Below are 24173 nucleotides of genomic sequence, written 5' to 3'. Positions count from 1 at the left end.
CCTGTCAGGACATTCATGAAGAAAACTCACAGTGACGCAGTTTAACATCTGATTTCTCACGTCTTTTTTGTCTCATTATGTTCAGTGTCAGTGTTGAGTGATCCTGGCCGTCAGTCACAGACTCTGTCTCTGTCTGTCTCCTCCTCTATTATGACCTGATTTCTTCAAGTCTTAGTTATCATATAAAGTTGAGACAGACTAAGAAGAATTGAAGTTATTGGCAGGACTGTACCCATGTCTTCTCTCTGGACTAAAAGCGTCTGTGTTGTTGAAATAAACAAATATTCCAGTCAGGACAAGTGAGGCTGATGGACTTATTTTCCACTGATTATCAGATTGAAGACTGAGCTGGCAGGACAAGTTGTCTTCATCAGATCAGGGAGGCATTTTAGTTTCTCTGAAAACATATTAGCTGTTGTAAATTAGTCAGATATTAATGTAATATGAAGAGACAGAGTTAAAAATAAAAATGTTATCTGTTGTTTTTCTTTTATAGTTGCTGTAGTCGTGTTATCTTGGTTTGATTTTTGCCCTTTGGTCAGTGTCAGATGATGAGGATGTTTGTCCAGAAATTGTCATCATTTTATGGTTGAACTGAACCTTGATACTGTCATAAAATTATGTTCTTATCTTAGAGGGAAATATGAATAATTTAGACAATGAAAGCTTTCAATTCAAATCTGTTTGACTAAACACAGAATCAGACATACTGTGATAAAGATACTCAGATAAAGAAACTGTATTTAGTCTGTTTGATGACAGTGATTCACTTTGCAGTTCATATTTATATGTAACATTTATTTTATCTTAATATCAGATAAAGATGTTATTGTTGGTTTGGACCTTTAGTTTGTGTTGCTGCAGCTCTTAGACTGATTAAATGACTGAATATCATCAACAGTATTTCTGAGACATTATTATTGTTGAGAACTCTTACTGTAAGATATTTTATGACTTTATTACCTGTTAATCATTAAACACACCACCTGTGAACAAAGTCTTTTTGTAGGACTGTGGACAGTGAACGTCACTCTCTCAATGAATCAAACTCAAAACTCAAAATGTTTGAAAAAAACTGTGTGTTAATGTTTCTTATGCTGTGACTGACAAAATACAATAAATCTAACTTTGATTCAGTCTGTGGTCATTTTTTAGTTTCATGGTGTTGATGTACTGGATTGCATTTTATTGTACAGGTATGTCTAATAATGTTTACTCCTCTAAATCAGTTTGTAAATGATGGAGATGAAATATTAGACACAGAACTAAAACACCAGCACAAAGTAGAGACTCAGAATGAACCACAAAATTCAAACAATTACAGTCAAAACCCAACATTTATCACAGCACTGTTGTACTGCATCACATCACACAGGTGTTTCTATTTTTCTGCTCACTTAGTGTGACTCACCAACAGGCTGAATTTCAGCTTCAGTAAAACTAAACTTGTCTTGTTTCCTCTGGTGTTTCATTCGATCCATCAGTGCAGTCAACAAAGCAACACAACACATCACTACTACCAACATCTCTACTGTTGTCAGATGAGCTGAACACAAACATGATGAAAACTGTTGGTTACGTTACCTTCTGACGGTGAAAATAATCTGCATGAAGCTGACGAGTCACGGTGAAACTAACCAGCAGCTCCAACCAGGAAACCAACCAGAGACAGAACAGACATGTAACTGACAGCAGGAGGTTTTCAAAGGTCTGTTGGTTCACAGACAGTCTCAACAACAACTGCAGTCAAACATTAACAGACAGTCTAAAACCTGATCAGGTGGATCATAAAGGTCTGATGATAAACTTTGATCCTCAGGGCATTTTATTTTACAACAAGGAAATAAAAAGTGTGAAAATGATATTTATTTCTGCTGTATCTTTATATGTGTGAAAGAAATCATCCTTTCAGTCTTCATTATTATTATTGATTATTATAACATCTGTGTTGTCGACGGCTCCAGGACAGAAGACGATGGCGTCATCAGATCACAAGCAGCAGCTCGTCCAAATCATCACACTGGATCCATCAAGAGTCAGTTTGTGGTTTAGAACTGAGCGTACAGTCGCTGTAGGGATGATGTTGTTGACCAGTGTTTCTACAAAGCTTGTCACTACTTCTGCAGACTCACTGATGTCATCAGAGCTGGACTGGAACATGTCATACCCGGGTTCTCTGAGCATAAATTAAATGCAAGTGAATTAAAGTTTAGATAAATGAATATGAGTTTCCTACAGGAAGCTTTTGTCTCAGACAGTGGACCCTGTTACAGTTTGTTAACAAAGCTGCGAGTGCATTTTGGCAACAGAAGTATGGCGGACCACGACAGCTTGTCAATGGGCCGCTGCAAACACAAGCAGTTTTGATCAGGTGTTCAGTGCAGTCAGTGCAGATCCTGTTGGAATTCTGAACAACTTAACGGATCAGTGGAATATTGATTCTGACATATTGCATGTGCAACAGTGCTGGTGAAACGTTTATTTCAACATTTGCAGCTTAATAACTCTTCTGAGTGACTACTGGTACTTCTGTTGCCAAAATTCACACGCAGCTTTTCAATGACATCGGCTGGAAAGGGGTCAATTAGAGCAGCTACAAGAGAAATGAAATGCTAAAGAAAATCAAGGAAAGAAAAATATTAGAGCAGATTGGAAGACTTTTGGGTTTTTGGATTGTGAAATGTCTATAAATTTAGATTTTGTTGTAATAAGTCCCACCCACTTTAATCAATTATTACCAAAATTCATGCATTGACTGAGTCATTACCTGAGATCATGCAAAGGGATTTCCATATGAATCCATGCTGCAAATTATGAGATATAAACTTTTCACATTTGTGGCACTCCCTAAAGGTGGAACAAACTGCATGTATGGAACATTCCTGAACTAAACTGTTATGTTAATATCTTATTATGTCCATGAGTTATTACAAATTTTAGCTATTAAATATGAGCTATTTTGATAAAAATTGATTGGCTCATAAAATCCAAACTGATCAACACATCAAAATTCCTTTGATAACTTTAAATTAGCAAAGTCTGTAGATGATGCTGACTCTTTTTTTCTTTTCTTTTTGGTTCAGTGTTCTGGGAGGAGTTAGAAAAAATAGGATTTTGATAAGACTAAGAAAAAAGTAATTACAGTTGACATTATTAAAGCAGAAGACTAATTGAGAAAACATGCAGATGAATTGAAACATCAAAATGGTGAAAGATTTTTTTTGTGTACACCAAGCCGTTTTCAGGATAATTGCAAAAATGTCAACTTTATTGTTACAGCGCCACCCTGAGGTCAGTGACTGTTGTTGTTGTTGTCTGAGTCGTGGGAAGAATTTGCAACACACGTTTTGGTGAATTTTTGTCTTGCAAGTTTTGCTGCGCAAACACTTTTAGCGGAGAAAAATAAGAGAGAAAGAAAGAAAGAAAGAAAGAAAGAAAGTGAGCGACGCTGCTTGGACTCCTAATTATTAATCACAAGCTGAGAGAATACAGAAAACCTGCGGTATGGTCTTTTAAACACGGTCTTGTCACCTGTCGGGGGCAGTGTCGAGCTTTAGTCCGTTTAATCTGCCGCAAAAAACACAAGAAAAAGACAGTGAACGAAGCGGCACGTCATTGGTCAGAGTGTCTCCTGCTGCGCTTCCTATTGGCTGGTTGAGTCGCCCCGCCAGTAGAGTGTAGAAACAGCGCCAGAATCAAACAGCGCTCAACATTTCGGCTCTGCGGACTGTTTGCGGTCAAATTTACACAAATAGATTCAGATAAACGAAAAGAAAACACGTTTCTATGAAGTTTGTGACTTTATAAAACGCCCGGTTATCGTTCGAGAGACTCGTTAAACCGACGAAGCTAACAGAACGAGCTAACAGAGGGAGCTAATGCTGTCCGAGCAGGGAGCTAACGCGGCTAACATTAGCAGGTGTTAGCTTAACTTACCGAGGTGTTTTCAGCGGCTGGTGACCGCTTATAGCTGCACTCTGTCGGCCACAGCAGGATGAGCTGCCCGGTGAAGCTTCAGGCGCTGCCGAGCGGAGTGTTGGAAGCGGTTTTCACTCCGGAGAATGTGAGAGGAAGGTAAGTTCATGTCAGGTAAACAACAACAACAACACAACATCACCTCCTCTGAATGTGTTGAACCTACTACACGCGCGCGCACACACACACGGGAGAGGGATCTTGACCTTTAGGTTCATAATAGTCGAGAGTTAATAGCACAAAAGCACATAGCAGTACATATCCTCCGTGCATGGTTATTAGGCACAGACCATTACACGAGAGCATGAGGGAACAAGAGAACCAAAATGAATAAAGTGAAAACACCTTGTTAATATGTAAATACAGATGCACTCATTAAGTCCAAATATTGCAAACATGGACCCCAGGCTTCTTCCATCCAGATAGTTTTGGTGTGAGCTGTAGAGTTTTAGAGATGGCTGCTTTCTCTCTGATAGAACTATATGTCCCTCAGTTTGTGGAGCTCATGGAGCCAAAAATTCACTTGAAGAACTCAACAGCAATGTCTGTTTCCAGAAATTAAGACCTGGTTACTCAAGTTGATCCACAGACCTTGTTGTGACCAGTTTCATGTAGGATGTGTTTTCTTTCTACCAAACCACACCCACCAACCGTGTCACTAAGCAGAATCCATCCACCCATGGATGAAGGTGTTGTGGCAGTATGGGATGTAAACGATGTCATTCTGGAATGAGCGGTAATCTGTCGTCCATGAAATGATGCATGCTTGGCATTTGAAAGAAAATACTGATATTTCCTACACAAAACTGCTCACAAGATTTATTCAGTTAGAAACCATAACTAGTAGAGAAGTGGTTGTCAGTTATTTTGTTATTCAGTTAATCTCTGAAGTCAACTTGAACACTCCTTTGTTGCGGATTGTAACTTGTGGGACAGTAAACTGATGGTCATTTTTGACCTGTCATGTGTAAAATATATGAACATTCATTAAAATGTTATATCTGTGAATGTTGCTGTGTCTCTGAGCTCTATAACAACTTCTTATCCATGGTGGTTAAAAATCAGATATTTTTAAGATTTTGGGGAGTTAGTTCTGTAAAACAAGCAATTCACTGACATCACCTGGGGCATTTTTAGTGTTTCTGATGTTTTATACAACAAATTAAGAATGAGTTGATCAAGAAAATCATCACTTGTTTAGTTAATAAGAATAAAGTAATTTGTGTCTGGTGAGAATCATGTTGACACTCAGCTGTTCCACATCATCTTCTCTGCTGATGTTCAGAAACTCGATGAACTCTGTCGCTCCACTGAGTTTCCCCAAATCCAGATCAGCTCTGTGGGACGGCAGCCCTGCAGGAGAGAAGCTCCGCCTTCAGCTCTGCTCTCACAGGTAAACGCACATACCTGCTGCATCATACACACATTGTCATGTGTGTCTTTGATTTTCAGTCATGTTTGTTTTATTTACAACAGGTGGAACTCAACGTCACACAGTAACTCTGCAGCCACTGTGTCATGATTTATGACGCTTTAAAGCAGGGCTGCACAATTAATCAAAATATTATCAAAATCGCTGGTGCAAATCACAGAACCTGCAATTTTGTTTTGACAAAGGAACAATTGGCCTCATGCAAGAACCACATGAACACATCTGTTCTTCAGTAGGTGTGTACAAGTGATTTAGGAAAACTTGTTGTATTCAACATTTTTCCAGTATTTAGATTTTTCTTTCAGATACAAACACAATTTGTGAGGTCCAGCCCTGTCGTACGAGTCCTGTCCAGTCAGACAAGACATTTTGAGTGTGAAAAATAAATTACACTTAATTATGTTGCCATTATCCTGTTTGACTGAACTTCATATCATTATTATAATGCTGTAGCAGGTCTTTAAATTCCACTGCCGGCGCTGTTAAAATGACAGATTTTCCTTCATGGATCTCTGAAAGCAGGACGTAAAAGTCCAAATTCGTAAAGTTCTTCTTTTAACTCTTTGATGCTATTTTCATGAATGAATACTTCCTGACACATGGGGTAGGAAGCGCAGCTTTATATGGTATTATTGGGATGTTAAATATGCTAATTTACAAGTCTCATGCACGAGCACTCAAATACGCACAGGTGGATAATTTACACGGTTATCTGAAGTTAAATCTGACGTGACATGTTCGTACGTGCTCCTCATACGGACAAAAGTGAGAGAAATTTAAGATAAGAATACGAAAATGTTCTTACATGACGAGGCCCAGTGTATGATAAAACAGCAGATATGTCCTGGCCTGAAAATCTTGTTCTCCAGATGCAAGAACTGCTGCAGAACCCAACAAATGTCGCATCTTCACAATTTTAAATTTGTTTTTTTTGGCAGTGAAATTGAAAATTGTGATAAAAATAATCAGTCCCACTCATTGTGTCACAATTGCAACATTAGTGAAATTAGTGCAACACTGAATCACAATCTGACATTTTTTTTAACCACATTGTGCATCCCTACTTCAGTTTATATGTACATTCTTTTGGTTGTTTTCAGAATCAGTCTGATGCAAATGTGTTTTTAATGTGTGTCACACAGCTACACACAGAATAAAACATATATCAAGTAAAAGTATACTCACAGCGTAAAAGTCTACCTGTTATTTCACTTGTTTTAATGCAAAGAAAGTTGTACTAAGATGTGACGTTGACACTGAGGACAGACTCTGTCTTTGTTCCTGCAGGAAGCCTCGGTTGGTGCTGCTGGAGAAAACTCTGCGTCTGGCTCAACGTCACGCTCGTCACAGCAATAAGCCCCGCCTCCACTGTTTCTTCCTGGGATCGGTGTCTGTGGACGCAGGTCAGAGTATTCATCTCATTCTCGACGCTGACTGGTTCAGTAAACACTCGTACTAACTCATGTCTTCTGTCTTCTGTCTATCCTGTGTCCAGATGAGGAGGGCGTCACTGTGACTCTGGACCGGTTCGATCCGGGTCGGGACCAGCCCGGCGGCTCAGGCAGGGTTCCCTCTGCTCTGCTGCCCGGAGATGTCCTGGTTCCCTGTCTGTTCTCCACACAGGCGGACATGTCGCCTGATGCCATCGTCCAATCAGAGGCTGAGCTGCATCACTGCTTCAAGGTTGGTGTGGTTATTTAAATTTTCTTAAGAACCGAACAAATAATTGATGAGTGGAAAACTTATTGCCAGATTGATCACTAGTTGATCACATATTGAAACATGTCTGGACCTATTTTTCAATGGACAAGATTGTGACCGGATTAATTAATTGATTAATGATTATCAGTTAGTTTTAGATTAAAAACAGTCCAAATTCTCTGATTTCAGTTTCTTAAATGTGAATATTTTCTGGTTTCTTTCCTCTCTGACAGTAAACTGAATATCTTTGAGTTGTGGACAAAACAAGACATTTGAGGACGTCATCTTGGACTCTGAGAGACATTTACTGACATTTTAAAGCACCCCACTATTAATTGAGAAAACTGTGAAAATAGTCATTAGTTGCAGCCCTAGAACAATTACAGACTCCTTTTTAAATGAGGTGAAAATGATTTTATTATTGTTCATATTTGATTTTATTTGGATGTAACTGACATTTTCCCTCAGTTTGACACGTCTGTAGGTCTTTTCACCAGCTGATCAGTTGAGCTGCAACTAACGATTATTTTCATAGTCGATTAATTGGTCAGTTGTTTTCCATTAATAGTTTTAAAATGTCCGGAAATTGTGAAAAATGTCTCGCAAAGTCCAAAATGACGTCCTCAAATGTCTTGTTTTGTCCACAACTCAGAGATATTCAGTTTACTGTCAGAGAGGAGGAAAGAAACCAGAAAATATTCACATTTAAGAAGCTGAAATCAGAGACCTTTTTTCGACTCAAAATGTTTAATTGATTAATTAATTGATCCTGTCACAATGGGTCCAAACATGTGAAAACAAGTGGAGCTCCACCTGTTTTCAAATGTTTTCAAATGTCAGAAAATGTTAATTATGATGTCACGCCTTGCTTTGTCCACACCAGTAAAGAAACCAGAAAATAATCACATTTAAGAAGCTGAATTCAGAGAATTTTTTAAATTTAATAAATAAATTTAATTTTCTAAATTAAAAAGTGACTCAAACCGATTAATCAATTATCAGAATCCTTGGCGATTAATTTTCTAATCCTATATCATTGCAGCTCTAGCCAGAAAATCTTGATAATTTCATCTTGTAATTCCATTTTCCTCCTCGAAATGTATCTTCATGTCACGCCTACAGAGACCAGGTGGAGAAAACAAGAGCTGTGATTGATCAGTTTGTGCTGTCGTTGGTTGTTTGAAAAAAAGAGTGCTGCTCATCAAATTGTCAGTAACTCTGTTTTCTGTTGTCATGGCAACCTCTCATTTATGTCACCAGCAGCTGATTTCTCTCAGCTCGTCCAAAACGTCCCGTTGTTTTTGTCCTAAAGTGATTCTGCTGATGAGAATTCAGTCGGACACCTTATCAGTTTTTATTTTTAGCTGAATGTCTTTTTCCACAATTTAAAACAGGTTTGAGGTTTACTTTAAGCTTGAAGTGTCTCTGTCTCTTTCTGTCTGTGGCTCTGTCTGTCTCAGGCGTTGCAGCAGTACGTGAGCAGCAGACAGACTCTGGACGTGTCTCAGCTGATAAAGGTCAGGGGTCACATCGTCTGCTCACAGCAGTTGGACGCCGCTGCATTCGGCGTCAGCTGGTTGTCCATCTGTCCGTCTGTCAGCGTGGACGTCCAGCCGGTACGAGCCGTCCCCATCATCCCCACGGCTCTGCTGAGGAGTCTGACCAGCATCAACCGACCGCCGCCGCACGGTGCCAACCGACAGAGAGGGTGAGAACGAGTTCCATTGTGTGACGAGTGAGGATCCTTCTGATGGAGCCGTGTCTCATCAACTGTTTGTTTGTTTGTTTGTTTGTTTGTCTGTGATGTTTTCAGGTTTCTGACGATGGATCAGACCAGAAAACTTCTCCTGCTTCTGGAGTCTGATCCTAAAGCCTCCAACCTGCCGCTGGTCGGACTGTGAGTCACACTGCTTTTATTTTATTTATTTATTGGACACAGACGACACATGTAAGCATCGTGACATTTAAGTAAAAAATCCAACTGATGCAGCGAACACAGGACTTCTGGCTGAAGGTGACGTTTAGTTTGTGTCTCTGTTTCAGTTTTTAAGGAATAAAACAACATACAACACTCTAAATCACTGTTTCCCAAACCTTTTTCCTGTGGACACGCTTTTTAAAAATGACAAACCAAATGACCCAATTCACACCTTATCAACTTAATTTGTGCATTAATGAACTTTTTTACTGCCGTTTCTGCACCTTATACTATCTTAATGAATGCATATACAAATTAAATACTTAATAAATGAGATTTAAATTCATTTAACAGGTCAAACCGTTATTGTCAGACCAGTATATAAAAAGATAATGATGTTTCTTATTGTTTGTGTTAACTGTACTTCCTGTCATGTGACAGCTGGCTGAGTGGAGTCACACACGTCTACAACCCTCAGGTGTGGGCCTGGTGTCTGAGGTTTCTGTTCAGCTCCGCCCTCCAGGACAGGTGAGCTTCAGGTGTTCAAACTCTTCAGAGAGTCGATACGAGTTGTTCTGTTCTCACCGAGTGTTTCTCTGTGTTTTACCGAGTGTTTCTGGTTTTTCACCGAGTGTTTCTCTGTGTGTTTCAGAGTTTTCTCAGAGAGTCGCTGCTTCCTGCTCGTTCTGTTTGGCTCCGCCCACAGAGCTCCTCAGTTCTTCCAGTGTCGAGGACCAGGACCAGGATCACAGCTGGACTACCAGCTGCTGACAGCTGCTCAGAGTTTGACACTGTATCAGGTAACAACTCACCTGAAAGCTTCACACAGAGTTTCTGTAGTGATTGATGAGTTGATTATTGATGAAGAGGATGAGTTGATCGGTCCGTCCTGAATGTGGACTGATGTGGATCATCAGCAGGTGGTGTCGGTGGAGGGTCAGACTCTGCAGTGTGAGCTGCGTTCAGAAGACCACAGCAGACAGACGGAGGTCTTCAGAGAGGCTCAGAGGTCCTTCAACAGGTACCGGCCAGTCTTTAAAGGACGAGTCCAACATTTTCTGAAGTCCTTCTGTTCCGTCTTTAACTGTCCTCTTTGTCCTCTCTGTTGTCTCCATCCTCAGTGCTGCTCCACCTGCTGCTGGTCTGTCTGTCAGCGATCAGGACTCTGGAGTCGAGGATGAAGACCTGTCTCCACGGCCGTCCCCGAGCCCCCACGCTCCCGCTCAGCAGGTCAGTCGGTCACAGGTCCAGGCTGCTGCTCCCTGTATCATTTCTGGAACATAAATATAGATATGAGTGTGTATGTTTTACTCTCTCTGTTTGGATCAGGAAAAGTCCCAACCTGTCACACGGATTAAAGCTCTGTTTGAAGCTCTGTGATTGGATGCTTGTTAATGAAATGCATTCTGGGAATCGTGGTTGACTTCTCTCTTTCGTGTCCAAAGGATTCATTTAGTTTTGACTTTTGATCAAAGAATCAGAGATATCAGATTTATCAGTTGTTCATCTTTTGTTCTGATGATTCAACACTTTCATGTCCTTCTCTATGACATCATGAACTCGCCACAGACAGCCAATAGCAGCAGGGTACTTAAGTTGGTTGTTATTTGTTTTATTTCAGACTCGCAGAGTTCAGCCATCTGTTCCTGAACTTTCTCTACTGATCGACGGCAGCTTCACCTCCAACACCGACTCTGCCCGTAGACCTCCTGCGGCTGCTGACAGGAAGTCTGCTCCTCCAACTGAAAACACCAGCTCCTCCTCCTCATCATCATCATCATCATCATCATCAGCAGCAGCAGCACGCAGACCTCCTGCTCCTCTTCCTCATCTCCACAGCACCCCCAACTCCAACCTGCAGCAGCCTTGTTCCTGCTGCTCCACCCACACCTACGACTGCACCTCCATCTTCTCCTCTCCGGGACTCCACCCTCCTCCTGCTGCATCTTCCCATCACCACCCTTCTCATCCCTCCAGTCTCCACCCTGCTCCTCATTTCCATCACCATACTTCTTCTCATCCTTCCCTTCCCAGCAAACATCCAGCTAGTCCTCCTGCTCCTCCTTCCTCTTCTCGGGCTTCTCCTCTGTCCTCCCACCACCACACTTCTCCTCCTCCTGTTTCCAGCAAACATCCAGCTAGTCCTCCTGCTCCTCCATCCTCCAGTCGCAGTACCCCTCTGTCGTCCCACCACCAGACTCCTCCTGTCTCCAACCATTCTCACTCCTCTCCGCTCTCTAGCCGCCACCACCACCATACTCCTCCTCCTCTTCCTCCTTCCTCTCATCTCTCCAGTCCTCCTCCTCCCTGTCCCTGCAGCCAACCTCCTGCTGTCCCCTGGTGCAGTGACACCTCTCATCCAGCAGCAGCAGCAGACCTTGCACCTCCCCCCTGGCTCCCCCGCCACTCCTGTCTGAAACAGTGCCATGATCAGGTGGGCGGAGTCACTCCGACAGACACTTACCAGCTCCTCCTCCATCAGGACCAACAGCTGCGCCTCCTGCAGGCTCAGGTAGGAACAACCACTGGAGGCTGCGATTGGTCCACAGTGGAGCGTAGGTGGTTGTGAGGTTGTCATGGTTACAGGAGTTGTCATGGTGGTTTCAACCTGTTTTCTGAATGTCTTCAGGTCCAGATGCTGCTGGAGGCTCAGGGGAAACTTCAGTCCTCCTGTCAGCAGGCTGACACTCAGACACCAAGGAGCACTGCTAGCATCGCTGTGGGAACAGGTGAGACTGACGACATCATGGTGTCACAGAAATCAACCACGTCATGACACGCCCACACCTCCGACTGTCATCTGATTGGTGTGAATGAAGCCAAAGTTGGCATCACACATCTCAACATGTTCTTCATGTCGCCGTCTCATCTTCAGGTGCCAGTTTGTTCTGGGCGGATCCCATCCAGTCCCTACCTCATCAGGAGATACAGGCTCCTCCCCCCTCCTCACCTACACCTCCCCCCTCGTCCTCTCTCAGTCCCTCTTCGTCCTGCAGACCCCCTTCACACGCCGACCTGTCTGTCATCAGGCCTGTGGGCGGAGCTGAGGACGGTGACATCACAGGTCAGGAGGCTGCGGTGTCTCCCTCCAGTCAACACAGGTGAGACTCGTCTACTGATGGAGACAGAGACAGGTCACAAGTAAAATCTGTAAGAGACAAATCTGTCTCTACAAGTACATTTACTCAAGTACTGTACATCAGTACTATTTTAAGTTTCTTGTACTTTCCACTTTGTTAATATATATTTCTACTCTACATTTATTTGATACTTTAGTTACGTTGAAGATTATTAATACGAAATACAATCAACATTTTTAAAATAACTGATATTCTGAAATCGGTAATTCTGCATAATTATTACTTTTACTGTTTGTACTTTAAGTGTATTTGGATATTTCTAACTTAACACAATATTATTACTCAGTGATATTACTGCTTTTACTTCAGTCGTGATTTATTGTTAAAGATTTATTGTTAAAGATGAGATCTGGTAAACATTTGTCAATGACTTGTGACTTGTTTTTAAAGATGTGTGACTTGTCAAAGGCTTGAGACAAGTTAAGAACTCGTGATTTGTTAAAAACATGTCATTTGATACATGTTGTGACCTGTTTTTAGAAACGTGTCGGACTTGTTAGGACTTGTGACTTCTTAACGACTTGAGACTTGGTAAAGATTTGTGACTCATTAAAGACTTGTGACTCGGCCTCAGACTTATTGCAGTGGTGACTCGTGACTCGTGGAAGACCTGGCCTGTGACTCTGACTCGTCTCTGTCTTGTTTCAGCGGTGTGCAGAGTCCAGTTCTCGGGGAAAGTGTGAGCATGTGCAGACGTTCAGACGAGCAGCAGACCTTCTACCACGACCTCATGGTAACAACATGGAGGAAGTCTGATGTCACTGATCACATGACACAAGCTGTTAGTGTTAATGAAGGTTTGTTTGTTTCCTCAGAATCAGCTGACCAGTCGCCTTCAGGAGTCGGAGAGCACACAGGAGATGCAGGAGGAGGAGTCCAGAACAAGGAGGAGGAGCCTGTCTGTGGCTCCTGACTGCTCCCAGTCCTCCCAGTCCTCCCAGTCCTCCCAGTCCTCCCAGTCAGGGTCCTCGTCATCATCGTCATCGTCGTCCGGGAGGAGGAAGCAGCAGCAGAGCTGTGGAGACCCGGTGGTGAGCGCCACCCTGCGGCAGCTGCAGCAGCTCGGAGTCAACGTGGACGAAGAGGATCTGACGGAGACGGACAGAAGAATCCACCAGACTGTGGAGAGCAGCAGGTACTGAGTCACCTGACTCACCAACAGAGAAAAGAGGAAGGAAAATAGTAGGATGAACAGAGTTAAATTACAGTATATGAAATTAATTAATTTTAAAAAATATCCAAAATTACATTTTGATATTTCTCTTTGTATTTCCATATTTATTTTCTTATGTTTTTCCCGATTTATTCTTTCTACGTCTGTCCAGAGTTTTTCCTCCATCACTGCATCATTAAACTGATGTTGCCAGCGCCCTCTAGTGGACAAATTCTGTCATTGAGACTCGGTTTCTAATGGAACTCAAACCTGTTCTCATGTTTCTGTTACTGATCAGCTGATTGTGATGATGGTCTGGCAGTCACACACGTTCTCACTGTGTGTGTGTTTGTTTGTTTATCTGTGTGTGTTGCAGCACTCTGGCGAGCATCAACCCGGTCGCTGTTTTGTCCAGACTGAGCGTGTCCGAGCCGACGGTCAGCTCTCTGTTCCCCGGCGGCAGCGTGGATCTGAGTCTGGAGGCCAACGCCATCGCCCTGCGTTACCTGAGCGACTCTCAGCTCAGCAGACTGTCTCTGGGAGGCCACGCCCCCTTCCCAGGCCCCATCTCAGGCCCCATCTCCTCCTCCACTGACTTACTGATGTCGCCTAGCAACATGTCTCTGGCCACCAGGAAGTACATGAAGAGGTACGGCCTGATTGAGGAGGAGGAGGAGGAAGAGGAAGAAGAAGAGGTGTCAACTCGCCAGCCGCTGGCTGAAGCTCAGAATGTGAAGCTCCTCCCACAGAGTCAGCTGATAAGGGATCTGCGGCCCAAAATGCAGCTTTTAGCTGCCAGCAACAAACCGAACACAGCCGACAAAGAGAACTGTTCCAGCCGACGGCCATCTTTACTGAGGGCGAACAGCCGTGCGACGGAGGGGTCAGTGGGAAACATCCTGGACCTGAGCCGCCTGAGACAGCTGCCCAAACTCTTCTGACACCAAAACACAGCCAAGATTTTTAAAAACTGTTGTTTTTAAAATGGAGTTTAGTTGTTTATGTGCTTCCTGTGACGGCTGCAAAAGTTTCTGACACTGAAACAACAAATATCCAGATCAGACTGAAATCTACTGCAAGATCTTAAATCTGCTCTTTTTTGAGTGGAGTTTGGTGTGTCTGAAGCGCTCAGTCTGACCGCTGCCCAGAATCTTCTGACACCAAAACACCAACAAACAGCCTCTGGGAGTTCTTAAAAACTCTTGTTTTTTGAATGAAGTTCATGACCGCTGCCCAGAATCTTGTTACAGCAGCCACAAACCAGGACTCACGATGTCCACAAACTGCTGGCAACGTTTAAAAACTGCTGTTTTTTAAAAGAAGTTTGGTGTGTATGAAGTGTTGAGTGTGGAGTAACCTCTGCTGGTCTCGTTTTTGTTTCTACAGTCAGACTGGTTTTACTGGAAATCTGCCGCTTAGTGTGTCTGTTTTCTCTCCTTTTAACTGAAGTTTTTATGTTCATGAAATGTATTTTTGTGTTTGATCTTTGTCATCACTTCCTGGTTTTTATGTGAATTGTCTTTTGCACAGATTCTTTTTTATATTTATTATTCCACAAATAAATTTCATATTACTTTTAATACACTTCAAATATATATTTATTTCATAATGTTAAGCATCACGGGACAGCTGTAATGATATATAGTTGGACAGGTGGTGGAGGGTCAGTACACTGTAAAACTCAGGTGTTCAGGAGACAGAATGGGATCAGGACAGTGTGACGTGTTTGGATATGTCCTGCTGTGGACAGCAACAAAACATACACCAAAAAAGTTTAGTGTAGGCTATTTTTTAGAATTTTTTACCTTTCTGACAGGAAACCACCGTTAAAAGACAAATATCATCCTCTGTCATTTTACCTCACAGAACTGTAGGTAATATAGTTACCATGGAGACGAACCCCATACAACCACATTTAAAATAATCTGAACTGCCCCTTCAGCACGCTAACAGAGCTCTAATATGCTAACATTAGCTTACAGCTCATTTCTCCTGCTGGTGAGTCGTGTGTCCTGCAGCCGTCTGTTATTGATCAGTGATCAGTCTGAAGGTGAGTTCACAGCAGCAGCAGATGTTGACTAACAGACGATCAATGTCTCAAAGGTTGATGTGATGTTTCAGTGCTCTGCAGGACACTGACCTGAGTTCAGCTCAGACTGCACACATCTGGCTCTGAGAACACACTGTCTACCTGCTCAGGTAAGATTTTACACTTTAATCTTCTATAAAGACTGAATGTGTCGCCTGGTTTAATGTTCAGATTTTATCCTGAAACACTGAAGTTATTTCTGCATGAAAAACATTTACAACTCATGTTTTCTGTGTTGTTCCCTCCTTATTTATATGTTCTGTGCATCTTTCTTAATAATTAATACAAAAACAATTTAAAATCTGAGTTTAATCTCACAGTTTTGGAGAGAAAAGTCAGAGCAACATCAGAAGACTGAGATCAAAAACACATTTTTTATGATTATTAAGATTTAAAAGTAACTATAATTCTGCAACCGAGTTGAATCTCAATATTCTTAATAATTAAAGTTGTGATTTAATCTAAGTGACTGAAATTCAGCAGAATTCAGACATAAAACACAAAAGACATTTTATTTTATTTTGGCAGTTTTTGTTTTCATTAATGTGGATGAACTTCAGTATTTGTTTTGTAGTTTGATTATTTGAGAGAAAATGAAAACTAAACGCAGCTCAAACAGTCAGTGGGTTGATGAGTAACTCTGTGTGTGTGTGTGTGTGTGTGGGTGTGTGTGTTGTGTAGGAGGTTGTTTGTGAATTTAAGTCACTGATGTTTTCCAAATGTTGAAAACAAGCTAAAGAAAGTTGTTTTCTGATTCTCTGACTGACAAGAAGAAATAATCTCACGATATTTATATGATCAAATGGACAAAGTTTGTTTTGCTCATGAGACGTCATTCAGGTCACTTTAAATAATGACAGGTCACATGACACCTGACAGGTCAGGGATATTATACAGTGAGTCACCTCTGCAAGACAGCCAACTATAATCAACATGTTATAAAATCATAGTAATGCTTCAATTTTCAGGTCCAATAATTTCATGGCAAATAGGTGGTAATTATATATTTGAAATTTCTCTGAATTTACCTGCAAATTACCCCCAGATTTCATGGTTAATTATGTGATAATTAGCAAACACCATTTTCATGCAGAAGGTAGTAATTACTAAGCAAAGTATTTGAAATTTCTTAGAAATTACCTACAAATTTAATTGTAAGTGTCTGATAATTCTCATGAAAGCGACACTTACGAATTATGACATACCATGAAATTTGGGTCTAATTTGCAGGTAAATTCAGAGAAATTTCACACCTGACTACCTGAAAATGGTCCTTGCTAGTTATGACACACTTAACGATTAAATTTCAAACGTATTACTCAGTAATGACCAACTATTTACCAGGAAATTACAGGATCTGGAAACTGAAGTTACCCAAATCATCAGTTTTGATGTGACATATAATAAAAGACAATAAATCAACAGAATTATGATGTAAGAAAAATATTAAAGCTCTCCTCTGATTGGTTCTCTGTCCAGAATGAGGGCTGCTGATTGGTTGTTGGTTGTAGCGGTGCTGCCGCTCGTCAGCGCCGTCCATCAGGACATCTGCAGCGCCAAACCCCGAGACCTCCCCCTGGAGCCACGCTGCATCTACCGCAGCCCCGAACCCGAGGGCCCCGAGACCCCCGAGACCCCGACCGAGGAGCCGGAGCCGGTCCCCGAGTCCACCAACCCCCGAGTGTGGGAGCTGTCGAAGGCCAACGGACGCTTCGCGCTGGCGCTGTACAAACAGCTGGCACTCAGCAAGACGCCCGACTCTAACATCTTCATGTCCCCCATCAGTGTGTCCACCGCCTTCGCCATGACCAAACTGGGAGCGTGTAACCGCACGCTGGAGCAGATCATGAAGGTCAGACTGTTGGTTTCATCGTCTGCAGAGTAACTCGACTCGCTCAAACAATCACAGATTTGTTTGGAAAAGGCCGAAAAATTAAGAAGATTTAGAAACCGATCCTGTGTGTTTCTGTCTGCAGGTGTTTGAGTTTGACACCATCAAAGAGAAGACGTCAGATCAGGTCCACTTCTTCTTTGCCAAACTCAACTGTCGTCTGTACAGGAAGAAGGACGAGACCACCGAGCTGATCTCCGCCAACCGCCTGTTTGGAGACAAATCTCTGATGTTCAACGAAACGTACCAGAACATCAGTGAGATGGTGTACGGAGCCAAACTGCTGCCACTCAACTTCAAGGTCAGCAGGTCCATCAGACCATAAAGATAAACAATCAATAAACTGATCAGATCATTGCAGATCAGAGGTTACATTAATAATCTTGGTTCTGTGGTTCTGTGCTGCAGGAGAACCCCGAGAAAGCCCGTGTCACCATCAACGACTGGATTGCCAACAAGACAGAGGATCTGATCCAGGACACACTGCCAGCAGGTGCACTGGACTCCAACACCATCCTGGTCCTCGTCAACACCATCTACTTCAAGGTACCTGAAAATACCTGCAACACCTGCACCTGTCACACCTGAACCTGCAACACCTGCTCTTGTCACACCTGCTCCTGTCACACCTGCACCTGCAACACCTGCTCCTGTCACACCTGCACCTGTCACACCTGCACCTGTCACACCTGCACCTGTCACACCTGCACCTGTCACACCTGCACCTGTCACACCTGCACCTGCACCTGTCACACCTGCTCCTGTCACACCTACACCTGCTCCTGTCACACCTGCTCCTGCAACACCTGCACCTGTCACACCTGCTCCTGTCACACCTACACCTGTCACACCTACACCTGCTCCTGTCACACCTGCTCCTGCAACACCTGCACCTGTCACACCTGCTCCTGTCACACCTGCACCTGCACCTGCACCTGTCACACCTGCTCCTGTCACACCTACACCTGCTCCTGTCACACCTACACCTGCAACACCTGCACCTGTCACACCTGCACCTGTCACACCTGCTCCTGTCACACCTGCTCCTGTCACACCTACACCTGCAACACCTGCACCTGTCACACCTGCACCTGTCACACCTGCTCCTGTCACACCTACACCTGCTCCTGTCACACCTGCTCCTGCAACACCTGCTCCTGTCACACCTGCTCCTGTCACACCTGCACCTGTCACACCTGCTCCTGTCACACCTGCTCCTGTCACACCTGCACCTGTCACACCTGCACCTGTCACACCTGCTGAATGTGGAGGCTGATCTCTATAAACAGATATCTGTGCATTAATGCAGGTAAACTGTTAACCTGCATGCAACCAAAGCCTGCTCAAACGTGATTGGTCAGTACTACCTGGACTACAAGCAGAAACCAGAAAGCTTCAAATATCCAAATCTTTTCCCAGGTCTACAGATTCTACACTTTCACACAGATATCTTTGATAGAGACTAACTCTTTATCTCATGATAATGTTAGTCATGCTCACCGTCTTAGTTTAGTGTGTTAGCATGCTAACATTGACAGTACTGTCCACAGAGCCACAATGCTAACATGGCTAAAAACTGTTGTTCTCATCTGTCCTTCCATCTTTTCATCTGAATTTAGTGTTTTATCTCATTGTCTTTCCTGGTGGACTGCAGTATGAGTTAGAACACCAAATTAAAAAGTGGGAGAGTAAAATTTAAATGTAAGGTTTTAAATGAAAGAGCTTTTTCTCAATTTTGTTTTATTTATAGGCTAAATTTCATTGATAACATTTGGAAGAGGGCCCAAAATATCAAAAATATAAAGCAGGATATCGTCTGCATATAAGGAGAAATTGCACTTCTCTCAGTGCTGCTGACTTTCTTAAAACGAGTCTCATCTTAACTGCAGGGAGTTCAGTAGGTCCAGGGATATAATGGCAGGGACACACGTGAGCAGCCCTTCATTAGGCCGGCAGAAATAATCAACTTGGTAATTATTTGGTTAGAATTTAAGCCTGAGCTTTGATGTTCTCTCATTTCTTCTCTCAGGGTCAGTGGAAGAACAAGTTCGACAAAGATAACGTGTACGTCTCAGACTTCCGAGTCAGTGACAGTCGCACCTGCTCGGTCAACATGATGTACCAGGAGACCAAGTTCAAATACAGGCACTTCCCCGACGACCACGTGCAGCTGCTGGAGATGCCGTACCGCGGAGACGACATCACCATGGTGATCATTCTGCCAAGCAGAGACACGCCGCTCAGTAAGGTAATCCTGCCGATCAGTCACAGAGGTTTTTAGACCCGATGATCTCAGTCCTGCTCATACATACAAAGGACAAAGCAGTGGTCCTGATACAGATCCTGTCTCACAGGAGAGAAGGACGGGACAGGATGTTGGAAATGACAGAACTGCAGGAGGATCATTAGATTTTGGTGATTCCTGCGTGTTTGAATGTGTTTTTGTTTGTGTGTGTTGAGGTGGAGGAGAGTCTGGACCTGAAGAAACTGACCGGCTGGCTTGATGAGATGACAGAAACCACCGTCTCCGTCCACGTCCCTCGGTTCCGGGTGGAGGACAGTTTCAGTCTGAAGGAGAAGCTGCAGGCCATGGGACTGACCGACCTGTTCAGCTCTGAGAAGGCCAGCCTGCCAGGTGAGTGGACAGGAGGGGACACACCTGGACAATCAGGTGTCCACTCTGAAATTACAAACCTGCTACTGAACTGCTGCAGGGTCATCCACGTTTTTATAGAGAAACTAAATGTTCTCCTGTAAAATCAAGTTATGGATGTCAAAGATTAAACACAACAGTGTTTAACAGCTAGTTAGTTGATTAGTATTATCACATGACCTATAAAATTAAATTACTGGGAACTAATATGATCAGGAAACGTTTGGGAACTTCAGTGAGCCTGACACGGTGTCAGGAACTCAAATCAATTCAGACCATTCGAACTAAAATGAGCATGAGGCGTTCGGGAGTTAAAATGAGCGTGGGATATTCTGAACAAAAATTAGGTGAGGCATTTGGGAACTAAAATCACTGTGGAAGCTGCTGGTTTTGTCCCGTGCGGATCGTCGTGGTGGAAAACAACCATCACAGCGTCCTGGACGCCTCAGAACGTCGCAGCATGAAGAGGAGCAGCTCAGAATCTTTTGTTTTGACAACTTGTGACTTTGACCTTTGACCTCTAACTGCACTTTGAACCTGCCGACATTTTGTTGTCTTAGTTTTTGTTTCACTTCTTCTGATGACTTTTATAGATTTATTGATTATTCTTTTGTGACAGTTGGTCGTTAATAAAGTTTGTCTGTCTTTCAGGGATGTTGGAGGACGACAGTGACGGTCTCCACATCTCAGACGCCTTTCATAAAGCCTTCCTGGAGGTCAGTTACACACCGTGACATCACTGACAGCTGCTCACTGATTGGATTAATTCTATAGCTGATGGTTATGGATAATGTAAATTATGTATATAAACCTATTTTTGTTGGCCTGAAAGTCAATTTTAAATGACTTGGTACATTTAGATTTGATAGATTTTTGTCTAAAAACACCAGAATCAATCTAGAAAAATCCAACATATTTGTTGGTTTTCTTCTTTTTTTATTGTAAATATATTTGGATTTAAACCCCATAAGTTCTCAGGAAACACAGAGAGGACGTCGTCATCCTCACTGATCCAGAGTCAGATCAGACTAGGTGACGGATCCTGAGTAAACCTGTTTTGTGGTCGTCAGGTGAACGAGGAGGGCAGCGAGGCGGCGGCGGCCACCGCCGTGGTTGCCATCGGACGCTCCATCAACTTGAACCGTGGGATTTTTCAGGCCGACAGACCGTTCCTGCTGCTCATCAGAGAGTCGACCATCAACGCGCTGCTGTTCACCGCCAGAGTGGCCGACCCCTGCAACCAATAAAAACTGTCTGCTGCTGTCAGCATCACGCCGGCTTTTATATGAGCTCGAATTCATCAGAATACTAAAAAATGAATCATTTTCTGATTGTACCGACACATCAATCACTGTGACGCTGTATGATGATGTAAAAACTGTCACCCGAACCTTTGTTCTCCTCTTCTGTGTGTTCAGAACCTCCACGTTCTGCAGCCAGAGTTTTCTGATCCTTCAGATTTGACTTCAGGTGGATCCGGAGACACCTGTGGTTCCAACGCAAGAATCCGCCGCCGACCATCCAAACTGCGACGTACAGAGTCATTAATGAAGCTCATGTAGCAGGAGAGAAACATTTAATAGTTTAATATTTCAACAGCTGACTTTTAGTAAACTTCTTCAACCATCTATTCGTTACATTCAGATAATTATTTATCTGCTAGTTTGATCTTTTTCAAACATTTTAAGCTTCTGATTCCAACAGTTTGTCGACTGCGTCTGGCTGACTGTATCACCTGTTCTCCCACTTGCTGGCTGATTCTCACACGCCCTCTACCCTAACGTGTGCTCCTGCTGAATTGTGGGTAATTTCAGTAATGTGAGTGAAGAAAGAGGCGAGTCGGTGGCGGTCGACACTTAAAGTGCTTTATTTCCTTTGAAGGAGATGCGACCTGTGAGTGATCTAGTGGTCATGGTGAAAGAAGCGTCTTCACATTTTTCTTAACTAATAATCAACCTTTGGCCTCAACCCCCCCCCCCCCCCCCCCCTTCACCCCCCCTGCCCCATCACCCCCCCCCTCCACCATCATGTTTTAGCAACAGAGACATGCAACATAAAAGATCTTCACATAAAACCTTTCAGGTTACTACAGAACTTGTTAAGTACCTCCTCTTTAAAAAAACAAAACGATGTACAGTATTAAAAGTTAATTTACTAAACTTTTTTTCTTTGACTCGTTTTCTGCTTCGATATATTAGGATATACTTTGAGGAATCAACAGTAAAGAGTAATCTCATTAAGTGAAGAATATATCTAAATGATTTGATTTATAATTAGGCATGTTGTGGTCAAGGTTACTGGATATTCATATACTAAACATTTGATTCACACAGTAAAAAGAAAAATCTAAAGTTTCAGGCTGAAGCTGAAGAGCCACGAGACCAACGTTTGGTGTTTGTTGTGAAGTGAACTGAGTGGACCGGAGAGGAAGTGAAGCCTCGATGAAGACCAGAGAGTGAGGATGAGGATGATGAAGATGATACTGAGGTTGAGCTGTTTTCACAGTTTGACTGAAGTTGAAACTGGAAGTGAAATGAAGAGGAACCGTCGAGGAGGAAAAGTCGGACGTCATGAAATGTATTCGTTTAAACTTTTCTAAACTTATCTTAAGTTATCGCACACATGAAGCTAAACTTCAGAGGTCACCTGTAAATATCTGATTTATTTAATAAGTCCAGACTTAAAACATTCAAGAATTTCTTTTGAAGAAAACAGGTATTTGATTTGTACTTCATAAAAAGCTGCCAAAAATAATAATTCCTACCAAAAAGCACCAGCAGGTGGCGTTTTCATTTCCTGATATTTAACCATCTCCACCTGCTGCACCTGTTGATTTACAACAGAATTACAGATTAAACATCAGAAAATATTAATTTACGCAGCGACAGCACAAATATATCAGTCAGAACTGGGACAAATAATTCATAACTCTCTAATTACACTCATTTTGTGGGAGTTAAAAAAATTAAAACGATTTAAAAATGTGTTTCTCAAACTAACAGCAACTACTGATAACACAGCTCTGTTTTAAAATATGAAAATGTTTAAAGTTGTGTCTCAGATGATTTAATCATCTGATCCGACTTTTCCTCATTTTGGGTTCCTCGAGTAGAACCAGACCGAACCGGACCGGAGCAGCTGATCTGGAAGCAGCTTTCTGTTGACTGGCTTGAAATGACGATGTGCTGTTTGTTAAGAGACAAAAAAAGATGACGTCGTCTCAGTGCAGAGAGGAGAGAACATCTGGACCGGTTCAGACCGGTTTACAGGTTGTTGTGTTTTCATCTATATCAGCAGAGAACGAGGTTAACTTTTGATTTCTTGCATAATTTCATCGGATGCAGAAATTTATCCTGATGAATGTTTTCATCTCTTCGCTGCACTGAGAGTTCGGTCTGTTTGTTCCTGGAGTTTCTGCAGGACGAGTGTGTGTGTGTGTGTGTGTGTGTGTGTGTGTGTGTGTGTGTGTGTGTGTCGCAGCTGGGCAACATGGCGACATTTCATGTTTTTAACATGTTAAAACAGACAAACATCTGCGCGTGCGTTCTGGCTAACAGACGTCATGTTTTTTTTCCAGCTGTCCAGACGAGTTATCGAGCTGCAAATATGGATTTAAACGTTTCACAGGAACCAAAATCACCAACATGTTGGTCGGTTGTTGCGTATCTTCATGTGCTCCACCTGTTTCATTGATTTTCAATATTTTCTGACATTTTATGGACCAAACTAGTCGATTAGTGGAAACGTTGAATTAGGTCCAAACCTGTGAAAACAGGTGTGAGCTCCACCTGTTTTCACAGGTATTGTCACAATAAGACGTACTTATTATGATTTGGGTCCTGATGGTTTGTCATTTTTAAAAACTGAGTCCCCAGAAGAAAAAGGGAGCAGGGAGCTACAATGATCGATCAGATTTTAAGAACATTTGCAGTTTGAACAACATTGTAAGGTTGTTCAGAATTCACACGCGATAAAAACGCCTAAAAATATGCACTGATTTTTTCTTTTTTTTTTTTTTTACAAAAGCTGTTGAGAAATCAGGCATTTTGGTCGACAACAATCAAATCCCGGCTGATGAACCACGACTCACATGACGTGGTTCAGTTTTCTTCTTTTTCAGAATGGATCCATGAAGCAGCTGCACAAAATGATAAATCCAGACCCTGTAGTTGTCATGGTGACTGATTTTTGACTCCATGTTGCCCAGTCCTGCTCTGTGTG

General features: G+C 42.6%; 2 protein-coding genes across 2 annotated transcripts; both read left to right on the top strand.

Annotated features, from left to right (window-relative positions):
* The first annotated feature begins 3545 nt into the window (after window positions 1-3545).
* Window positions 3546-14660, top strand: stil (STIL centriolar assembly protein). Its single transcript, XM_084723854.1, has 16 exons — window positions 3546-4074; window positions 5261-5368; window positions 6695-6810; window positions 6903-7090; window positions 8569-8816; window positions 8922-9005; window positions 9468-9554; window positions 9679-9826; window positions 9944-10047; window positions 10148-10256; window positions 10648-11538; window positions 11656-11755; window positions 11902-12127; window positions 12815-12899; window positions 12982-13301; window positions 13696-14660. Exons 1-16 carry the CDS (start codon window positions 3995-3997, stop codon window positions 14258-14260), a joined length of 3459 nt encoding a protein of 1152 aa, XP_084579980.1. The 5' UTR covers window positions 3546-3994; the 3' UTR covers window positions 14261-14660.
* A 709-nt stretch (window positions 14661-15369) lies between these two features.
* Window positions 15370-21300, top strand: serpinc1 (serpin peptidase inhibitor, clade C (antithrombin), member 1). Its single transcript, XM_084723853.1, has 8 exons — window positions 15370-15518; window positions 16888-17260; window positions 17385-17600; window positions 17708-17845; window positions 19329-19547; window positions 19760-19934; window positions 20604-20668; window positions 21023-21300. Exons 2-8 carry the CDS (start codon window positions 16889-16891, stop codon window positions 21197-21199), a joined length of 1362 nt encoding a protein of 453 aa, XP_084579979.1. The 5' UTR covers window positions 15370-15518; window position 16888; the 3' UTR covers window positions 21200-21300.
* The last annotated feature ends 2873 nt before the right edge of the window (window positions 21301-24173 follow it).

The sequence above is a fragment of the Lutjanus erythropterus genome, chromosome 7 (genome assembly GCF_056507025.1).
Source record: "Lutjanus erythropterus isolate fLutEry1 chromosome 7, fLutEry1.hap2, whole genome shotgun sequence".
Taxonomy (NCBI): Eukaryota; Metazoa; Chordata; class Actinopteri; order Lutjaniformes; family Lutjanidae; genus Lutjanus; species Lutjanus erythropterus.
Note: the sequence above shows the minus strand (reverse complement) of the source record. Positions and strands in the feature narration are given on the sequence as shown.